Source organism: Diabrotica virgifera, chromosome 10 (assembly GCF_917563875.1).
Source record: "Diabrotica virgifera virgifera chromosome 10, PGI_DIABVI_V3a".
NCBI classification, from domain to species: Eukaryota; Metazoa; Arthropoda; class Insecta; order Coleoptera; family Chrysomelidae; genus Diabrotica; species Diabrotica virgifera.
Genome location: NC_065452.1, coordinates 107,086,918 through 107,098,053, shown reverse-complemented (window position 1 = coordinate 107,098,053; position 11,136 = coordinate 107,086,918). Strand labels below are relative to the sequence as shown.

General features: G+C 31.5%; 1 protein-coding gene across 2 annotated transcripts in view; it reads right to left on the bottom strand.

Moving 5' to 3' along the window:
- Window positions 1-2,690: 2,690 nt before the first annotated feature.
- Window positions 2,691-11,136, bottom strand: part of LOC114334291 (UDP-glucose 6-dehydrogenase) — a 97,600-nt gene continuing 89,154 nt past the window's right edge. For both annotated transcript variants that reach the window (XM_028284328.2, XM_028284329.2), the window contains one exon: window positions 2,691-3,045. In XM_028284328.2, the coding sequence (XP_028140129.1) occupies window positions 2,908-3,045 (138 nt within the window). In that variant the 3' untranslated portion in view covers window positions 2,691-2,907. The remainder of the gene's footprint in view (window positions 3,046-11,136) is intronic.

Below are 11,136 nucleotides of genomic sequence, written 5' to 3'. Positions count from 1 at the left end.
ATAATAATTAATCGCACAAACGTTTACTCCAAAGAAATCAAAGTTCGAATAGAGAAAGCACGAGCAAACTTCAATAAAATGAGAAAGGTACTTTGTGCAAGAGAACTAAAATTATACTTGAGATTTAGGTTGGCCAGGTGTTATATTTTCTCGACTCTGCTTTACGGGATAGATGTATGGACACTTAACGCGTCGACTGCTAAAAAGTTGGAAGCATTTGAACTGTGGGTGTATAGAAGAATCCTGAAGATATCATGGACCGAGCATATAACAAACAACGAAGTCATGAGATCAACAAAAGAATGGAAATATTGGAAACCATCAAGACACGAAAGCTGCAATACCTGGGGTATCTTATGCATAATGAGAGATACAGCATACTTCGATTAATTATACAAGGGAAAATCCAGGCCAAGAGAAGTGTAGGAAGGAGAAGAATCTCATGGTTGCGTAACTTGAGAGAATGTAACTTGAGAGCAGCAGCATCTAAGATCAGAATAGTCATGATGATTGCCAACCTCTGTCGCTGAGATGGCACGTAAAGAAGATGGTTCATATGGCTGTCTTCACTCCTGGTGTCTATAATTTCATTAAGATTTGTGTGTCAGTACTTCAAAAAAGGTAACATCTTTATAAATACACTCACCGGAACAAAATTCCGCCACTTAAAATTTTTTATTAAGTTTGACAATTTTTTAACTTTATTATTTGTACTACGATTTTCAAGATTCTTGCATCAGTTTGTAGGTACATGTATTGATGTCGTTTGTTATTATTACGGTAACAAAAAATTTTTGCTTAGATTGCATTATACGGGAGTGAATGGAAGCGTTGTATTTTCTCCTAACTTTAAAAAGGTCTTTGGAAAAATTGGAGGGCTGATTTTATTTCATACTTCTTTCGCATTATCTTGGACGTATCCCTAATGCCTCCTCTACACATCGGCAGACGCGTCTGCAGATGGATCTGCCGATGTATCATCACGTGCTGACCACACATCTGTAGGTACACTTCTGTAAATCGTTCAGTCTGTGTTAATTCTCGGGTGACGCAATATCTACTTTGAATTCACTGCGAAAACTAATGCGTCGTATAGGTCCGAGGTCAGATGTGTGGAGAGGCATCGGACGTTCGCTACGAAACCCTTTGATCTGTGCTAGGAAAACCGACAACAATCGGATATTTCGCAGACACGTCCGCCGACGTGATATGTAAACAACAGACGATCAAATTACCCCATCTACACATCTGCGGATGCATACGCAGATGCCGTCCGAGGACACGTCTGCCGATGTGTAGAGGAGGCATAAGATGTTGCATTGTTGAATTATCCGAATAAGTTGTAAATAAAAACACTGCTTTGAAAGTTTATTTAATTAAATAATTACACTTTTATAAAAAAGAACTTTTTAAATAAAACGTTTTCATTAATTATAGGATACAATATAAAATTATAAACTCATATAAATCAAGGAAAATATTTAAAATTGTATATATAATATTTATATATAATAATTAACTCATAAAATATGAATTTTTAGTATATTAACTTTTAATTATTTATTCAAAAAATTAAAAAATAATACGTACAGCCGGGTACGAACTCGAGACCTCTCGATCTGCAATCTAATGCTCTACCACTGAGCCACCATCAATTTGTTGATATCGATTTGTTGACGTATTTTAAAATGGAATCTAAATGTTATTGCATTAGTCACATTTTTAAAATAGTTTGAAATTAAAAAAAGTCGATTTATCCATATAATAGCATAGTTAAATAGTTAAATATCGCATTGCTAGCTAGTTCTGAGCTATTCTGAAAATTTCAGGTGCCTAGATAGCCTAGAAGTATTTTTAAAATGGATTACAAAATTTGCGGACATAGTGACATAGTCACAAAGACCAAAAACGTTTTAAAATATCAAACGCACTAAAATCGGAGAATCTTGAAAATCGGAGTACAAATTAATAATAAAGTTATAAATTGTCAACCTTTTTCAAAAATTTTGAGTGGCGTAATTCTGTGGCGGTGACTGTAGTTTACTTAACCTTTGTAAGGCGGTGCGGGGTGCAGCTGCACCCCAGACATCGTTTTTCTCACCTATCTTTTTTAATAATTTTTTTTATTTTTGTCCATTTTTTTATTCGCATTAAATTCAATTCTAAACGCACTCCACCCATTCCAGCATTTAAAACTCTTTGCATTTAAGTGTTTTTTTGGAAAAATGACTGTAGGGTGCATAATATGATGAAAATTTCATATCCTGAATTGGACGTTTCTGATGTTCCACCTGGAGCTAACAGAGCTACGGGACAATGTCGGTGTTACTTATGTCACAGAAAAAAAAAACAGAAAGTCCAGACATAACTGTATTGTGTGTAAAAACTTTGTGCTGCTCACTGTATGAAAAATTTCATGTGTTTGTAATGCAATGATAATAATTTTTTTTAAGAAGAAATGAGTACTTTGTTTGTAAAATTATGTTTCATAGTTTAATAAGCAAGTCCTATTTATCTTTCAAATCAATTTCCCAGACGTTCACATATGAAAAACAATGGATATGCGGATGGGGTGCAAATGCACCCCGCACCGTCGTTTACGTAAGAATCTAAGCACCGCTTTACGAGGGTTAAGTACCCCATAATTAGAAAATTAGTAGGTACCTATATTAAATGAGATAGATAATATATTAAGTAAATCGCCATTACAGAATATTTTTAATTATTTTCTAAAATACAAAATTACAATATTACAGACATTACAATACTAATCAAACTGTGACATCACAATTATCTAATTAAGTACAGAGCTTTAACAAAGAATAGGATAAAAGAACGGGATTATGATAATCTACTAATAAAATAAATGATTGACGTTATAAGTCTACAGATTAATTCAAAATAAATTTATCCGTAAAAGCATCTTCCAATAGTTCGAACATGAAAACCAATCTCAATTAGTTCTTGATGGTCAAGTATTTTCCTTCCATCGAAGATGTATGCAGGCTTCATCATATCAGAGTATATTTTTTTGTAGTCTAAAGCCTAAAATAGATTAAAATAATTTGTTTACAAACACTCTATAAATTAAAAACAGTAACAGCAAAAAATAGTAACAACAGTAACAAAATAGTAATTTGCAACAATAAACAGTAACAAAAACTAGCAAATAAAATTGAAAAAATGAAGGTATGAAACGTTTAATACCACAGATTGAGGAAATGCAAATGAGTATTCAAACAAGAAATAAATACTACTAGCCCAATAAAATAAAATAAAACCAAAATGTAATTCCTTACAGGTTGGAATAAATTTTGTATTAAAGTTTAGGTCAGAACAAAAGATATTTTCAAGAAAGTATTATGATTCATATGAGGGGATCATTGTTTAAATAATTAAAAATTGGTAATTTTTGCAAAAAATTTACTTTTTTAACTGCTGCGGCAATGCTTGGTTTTATTAAGGATTTTACAATTTTTTTCTGCAAAGATGAAGAAACAGTATTTTATATGAGACTTACTAAATTAAATTTAACCCTTAATTTATTTAAATAATTCTAAATCAAAATTGAAAACCAAAAATTAAAAAAATATATTATTTGCAATATAAATAAGCACTATAAAATATTTTGCTTTGCAGAAAAAGTTGCGCTATGATATCACTATAAATTGACAAAAAAATTGGTTGATAAATATTGAGTAGTTTATGAGATATTTAATTTGTTTATAAAAAATTACCATTTTTTCAATTGTAAAAACGCAGTTCTTGCCGTTAGAGTATACAAGTTTTAAAGGTCTTATTTCGTTTGCTTTTATGTGTATTTTCGACAAACGTATTGAAAAACTAAAATTTTAATGAAACACCTCTTCAAAATGGCGTTTGAAAATTGGTGTAATTTGTTTAAAACTTGTTTTTTTTAATAACATCACCGGGATTAAAAACTTTTGAAATTATTTTTCGATATTCGTGTTCCTGGTAGTTTTGGACACACTTACAAAAGAAAAAAAATTTCTAGATCCATTTTTTGCCGAGATAGCTGTTCCAAGTTTAAAAATTCATAATTTGTCTATTTATCAATATTAACATTTTAAAATGCGTGAGTACATCTATTAACCCTACTACTTGACAATGTCATTTACACATAGAGTTAAAATTTAAGAATATTTTAAAAAATAATGATTTTCGTAGCGACCTTAACTGAAAACATTTTGCATGAAGAGTGGTGCAGTAGTACTTTGCAATATCTTCTTTAATAATGGACCAATTTCAATATTTCTTTTTAGTTTATGGTAGTATATAAAAATAGTACATCTAAATGACATTTTTAACAATAAATATTCGTCAATTTGTTATAAACAATTTTTTTTCTCTAGATGTTATAAATAAAAGTTGACACAAAAGATTTTTATAAAAAAAATGATGCTGAATTAGCATTAAAATTTGTTAAATTCTTTTTTCTTTGTACTTTAATATATGTATTTTACAATTAATTTTATAATCTTTTTAACAGGTAGATAATACACTTAGAATTGTGTATATATTTGTTAATTTTTATTCGCTTATATACATAATATATTTATACAGGGTGTTTGGTAAAGAATGGACCATAGCTTAACCTCAGGTTCCTGAGGTTAAAATAGGCCGATTTAAGCTAACTTACCTTAGTACAAAGTTTATAATATAATAACCGAGATACAGGGTGTCAAAGTTAAACTTTTTTTATTTATTATTGAATATTTTCTGACAGGTATGAGATAACAACATGAAATTTGGTATGTAGAGGTTTTTTGGGTCGAGAAAACTAAATTCTCTACCAAAAATTATGTATTGCCCAGAGGGCGCCACATACGCCTTTCAGCACTAATTCATTACGTTCAATTTTTTTTTATCCCCCACTCTGTATAATTTTGACATTAAAATTTTTATTTTCCTATTAGTTTTACTTAAAAAAGGCATACTTCTTTCATCTCCCTAAATTGAACCGTTTTCGAGATAAACGCATTTTAAATCTGCGATACACCATCATTTTTAGCATAATATCATTGTAAGTTACACCCGAAAAATAACTTAAAACCATAAATTATCCAAAAATGTATCGCAAATTTCTTCAAATGGAATTTGCGATGCAATGACATAAATTTGAGAACTGGCACAATTATTATGGTTTTAAGTTATTTTTCGGGTGTAACTACAATGATATTATGCTAAAAATGATGGTGTATCGCAGATTTAAAATGCGTTTATCTCGAAAACGGTTGAGTTTAGGGAGATAAAAGAAGTATACCTTTTTTAAGTAAAACTAATAGGAGAATAAAAATTTTAATGTCAAAATTATACAGAGTGAGGGATAAAAAAAATTGAACGTAATAAAAGAGTGCTGAAAGGCGTATGTCGCGCCCTCTGGGCAATACATAATTTTTGGTAGGCAATTTAGTTTTCTGGACCTAAAAAACCCCCACTTTCCAAATTTGATGTTGTTATCTCATTCCTGTCAGGAAATATTCAATAATAAATAAAAAAAAGTTTAATTTTGACACCCTGTATCTCGGTTATTATAAACTTTGTACTAAGGTAAGTTAGCTTAAATCGGCCTGTTTTAACCTCAGGAACCTGAGGTTAAGCTATGGCCCATTCTTTACCAAACACCCTGTATAGAGGTTGTCCTCCATTATTTTTATATATTTAATTTTGTAGGTATTCACATTATTTTTGCGAGATTTTGCCAATGATTTGTAGAAAGAACAAAGCTTTTGTGATTCTTTAACGAAATTTTACTATTTTGTTAAATTTTTAAAATAAAAATTTGTTTTAATGCTCTTTTGTGATTATCTTTGGTGCCAAATTTTATTTATCATAATACTAGAAAAAAAAATTTTTTTGAAAAAAAAATTGTTTATAACTAGTTAATGATTATGGCAAAAAGGGTCATGCAGATTTTATTATTTTTATATGCTACCCCAAATTAATAGAAAATATTGAAATTGGCCCAATATTAACGGAGATATTAGGTTTGTTCTAGCATCAGTTTCAAACGGTTTGAAACCATCAGCATCAGCGAATAGTCGACCAGCGCGAGTAGAGGGGATAGTACTGGTGACTGTATTATGTTCTCTCACTGACCAACTGTTTGCTGACGGTTTTTGACTAGTTTGACTGATTGCTAGAACAAACCTATTGGAAACTACTCCTCCGCCAATTTTCAGACAAAAAGTTTTCATTTAAGGTGCTACGAATATCATCATTTTTTTAAATATTCTACAACTTTTATTATGTTTATAACTGACATTGTTAAGTATTAATGTTAATAGATATACTCACGTACTTTTAAATGTCAATATTGGTAAATAAACAAATTATGAATTCTTAAACTGAGAAAAGCTATCTCGGCCAAAAATGCTTCTAGAAAATTTTTATTCTTTTGTGGATATGTCAAAAATTACATAGAATACGAATATCGAAAAATAATTTAAAAATTTTTAATCCCGGCGATGTTATTAAAAAAATAAGTTAAAAACAAATTATACCAATTTTCAAACGCCATTATGGAGGGGTGTTTAATTGAAATTTTGATTTATCAATACATTTATCGAAAATATACATAAAAACTAAATAAATGATACCTTAAAAACTTCTATACTCTACAGGCAACAACCGCGTTTTTGCAATTGAAAAAATTGTAATTTTTATAAACAAATTAAATATCTTATAAACTACTCAATATTTATCAACCAATTTTTTTGTCAATTTATTGTGATATTATAGCGCAACTTTTTATGCAAAACAAAATATTTTATAGTGCTTATTTATATTGCAAATAATATATTTTTTTAATTTTTGTTTTTCAATATTGATTTACAATTATTTAAATAAATTATGGGCCAAATTTAATTTAGCAAGTCTCATTATAAAAGACTGTTTCTTCATCTTTGCAGAAGAAAAATAGTAAAATCCGTAATAAAAACACGAATTACCGCAGCAGTTAAAAAAGTAAATTTTGTGCAAAAATTACCAATTTTTAATTATTTAAACAATGATACCCTTATATGAATCATATACTTTCTTGAAAATATCTTTAGTTTGGACCTAAACTTTGATAAAAAATTTATTCCAAACTGTACGGAATTACATTTTGATTTACATGTATTGTAATTTTATTTGATCGGTCTATACTACATGTCGGTCTATAACGTTCTCCTTTTCCGACTTCCAATCGCGACTTCGTCCGGTTGTTCCACAGGTCCTCTTCTATGTCTCTTTCTCTCAGCTCTTTATTTATTTCTTAGCTCCAACTGTTTCTCGGTCAACTTCTTTTTTTTTATTCTTCTGGTTGCCATTCTTTCTAGGTGTCATTGCTTCTGGTCTAGGTGTTCTTGAAATTTTAATACCGCAGCTGTTGGATCCTCCTCAGTTGCAAATACTGCTTTGTCATCAGCGAAAGTTCCAATGGTGGTTTGTGGAGAGGTTGGTAAATCGGATGTGTACAGGGTAATGATGGGTCTTGGTGGCAGCAGTTATCCTTCCTAAATGGCTGCTCTCATTAAATATTAAGCAACGCCCTAGATAACACACGTCAATGACACTAACAAATCCTTCCCGCGATGGGATGGGTCAAGGCGAGTTTCCAACCCCTTCAATCTGGACCCCTTTGGCTAAGTTATGGCAAGACTAACAGACAAGTGCCTAGACCTTCAGGTTGGGGGGTTGGACATAGAGCTAGTAACCCTTAAAAAAAGTGTATTTGTGACAAATATTAAAGAGAAAAAACAGTACTGATTAAACGACGACGACTATGCGAGAAAACGTGACATGATTTAGGGATTGCCAAACCTAATTAACAAATTAGATAAATATAGAATGGACGAGACAGCTCTTCAAGAAATAAGATGAACAGGGATCGGCAAAGAACAATTCTACGAGGAACTAGAGGCAGCATATTACAAATGCCCAAAGAATAGCAATAGAATATCTATGGAGACCTTCATGTAAAAATTGGAAAAGAAGAACAATACCAACCTACTATTGGTAAACACAGCCTCCATGAAGCATCCAACGAAATGGCATTAGGTTGATAAATCTAGCTACTTCGTTGAAAATGACCATTGTCAGTACATGTTTTCAGCGCAAAATATAAACAAAGTGGATGACACCACAGTAACAAGATAGACCATCGACTCTAAAATCAGACATAATAAACGTTCGTACTAGGAGAGAAGCCAATGCGGACTCGGACCACTACCTTGTGGAAAGCAGAATAAGTGCTAGAATCTAATAGCAAATAAGAAATGAAATGAAAAAAATGAAATACTTATTTAAAATAGAGGAATTGAAAGTTAATTAAGAAAACTAACATAACTAACTAAATTATTAACAGAAAATTAATAAATTAACAAAATCATAAAGATATTGGCAAAGAATGGAAAACATTATAGAATGAGGCGCAAAAGAGACACTGGGCTTTGTGTTTTTTGCGAAAAAAAAAACACAGAAAAAACGACAGAAACTAGAAAATTCTTCCCAAAATTGAACGACGCGACAGTAGAATGGATTTTATACCAACAACAGGAATGTGTAGAGATAAAGAGGGAAGCACGCTCACAGAACAGAGGGAAATACTAAAGTGATGGACGTATTACTTTACGAATTATTACGTAATATTAGTGAACAATAATTCTAAGAGAATGAATTCGATGACGAAATTGAACTGGATTATCGGGACAAAAGAGAAACAAACCGACCTTCAGTAGTTGAAGCTGTCATAAAACTAACAATAATAAATTGCTACGATAAGACAGTACCTATTAGCGTAGAATTGATAAAAAAAGGCGGAGACTCATTATTAAGTGCAATGTACGAACTGATAATGAGCATATGAAAAACAAACAACTTTCACTGGAATCGAATATTGAAATAATCATGCCACTGCACAACAAAGAAGACCAACTCCAATGTGAAAATTATCGAGCAATTACGTTGCTAAATACGGTATATTATAAAATACTGTCAACATAAACATAGTAGATATAATATGAGCGACTAAAAGCATATGCAGAACAAAAACTTAGAGCATACCCATGCGATTTCTGCAGGCAAAAATAGATAATATTAAATCTTTACACTGAGGCAAATCTTTACGAAGAGAGGACTACGTCAGGAGATTCCTGATCCTGAAATCTATTTAACATCACCGTAAATCATAAAAATAATAAAATCAACAGTCAACACCAGATAAAAAATAATAACAAAAAGTTTACAAATACTAGCATTTTCGTATGACGTTGATATCCTAGCTAGGAGCAGAAGAGATATGATACAAGCTTCTAATAGAAAAAGGCAGAAAACAGTGTTCTAAAAATCAATGAAGCCAAAACAAATTACATATTTATATAAACGTTTTATAATTTATAATAATTTATATAAACAGAAGTTTGGCAGATGACAAAAAAAGATAGGAAAAGACTAGAAGTAGTAGAAATGGATTATCTAAGGAGAGCGTGTGGTATATCTAAAAAAGATCACATCAGGAATGAAGATATTAGAAGGAGGACACATACTGTATATTCCAGTGTAGATAAAATTGAAACTAGACAACTAGTGTGATATGGTCACGTGAAACGAATGAAGGAAGATAGATGGCCAAAGAAAGCTTTAAATTACATACCACACCAAAGAAGAAGAAGGGGAAGACCTTCAGTTGCCTGGGAAGAAAATGTACGGCACATCATGAAAGATAGAGCCATCAAAGAAGACGAATGGATGGACAGAAAACGATGGCGGTCGAAATGCGAGAAGTGGCAGAGGCTGTAGGAACCTCGCTGATAGATAGATAGATATAAACGTTAGTAGATCAAATAGGCTGAGGCAACTCCAGAGCATAACTGTAGGCGACTACAACTTCGACAACGAAGTTCTAGGCTTGTTAGTAACTTTGTAAAGTAAAAAGTATTTTGTATTTGTTAAAATAAATTCAAGTCGAAATATTCAAAATTGCCGTCGTGGCACCCCTTCAAGCGCAGGTCCGTTTTTTCTAGGTGCCCAAACGGTGTACATGAAATCTCACGTCTGGGTGATCTGAAACAAAAACAAAATATGGTTATCATCTACATTGTATTGACTCTCGTCTGACGGAGAATTTTTTGATATCGTTTTTTGTTTAATTGTTATATAAAATAATAACATAAAAGTTGGGTAAAAAATAGAAAAAAATTTCAAGAATTTTTTTTTCGGCGTCAAAATTTTTATTCGACAAAATCCTCCGTCAGACGAGAGTCAATACTATGTAGATGATAACCATATTTTGTTTTTTGTTTCAGATCACCCAGACGTGAGATTTCATGTACACCGTTTGGGCACCTAAAAAAACGGACCTGCGCTTGAAGGAGTGCCACGACGGCAATTTTAAATATTTCGACTTGAAAATTTTTTTACAAATACTTGAATATATAATGAAGTTGACGGTTTAATTTAATTTAATGTACGAGTCATATTTTGTTAGAAAAAAATCCGGAAAATCGGCCTGTTTTTTCCCTTGTCACAGTAGACTTCCCCCTTAAAAGAATAATATTCATAATAACAAAATATATAACGGACTCAAAAACTTAAGATCTGATAAAATACCAAGAAAAACAAAATGTAAAATTTACGACACTGATCAGACCATTCCTAACATAATGTATCAAAGACATGGAACTGCCAAAAAGCGATGAGAAGCTACTAGTGACGTTATACTGACGAATATATACAAGGGAGTACGAGAAAACAAAATATGGCGAAGACAATACAACTTTGAAATGCACACGGCATATAAAAAATCAGACATCACTACCTTTATAAAAACTGGAAGACTGTGCGAGATAAGTCATTTAGAACGGATGCAAGAAGACCTAGATTCCAAGAAAATCATAAGGCAGGCACCAATAGGAAGAAGACCAAAAAGAAGAAAGACCCACGCTTAAATACATTGAGCAGTAGAACAAGAACTAAAAACCTTCAAAATCGCCAACTGGAAGCGTAAAGCCCATAATAGATCAGAATTGGAAGGTCTTAGAAAGCTGAAAATAAATTGAAATGAAATAATGATAGATGGAATAACAATTAAAAATTAATAAAATTTTAGCCCAAAGTTTGGCGTTGCTTATT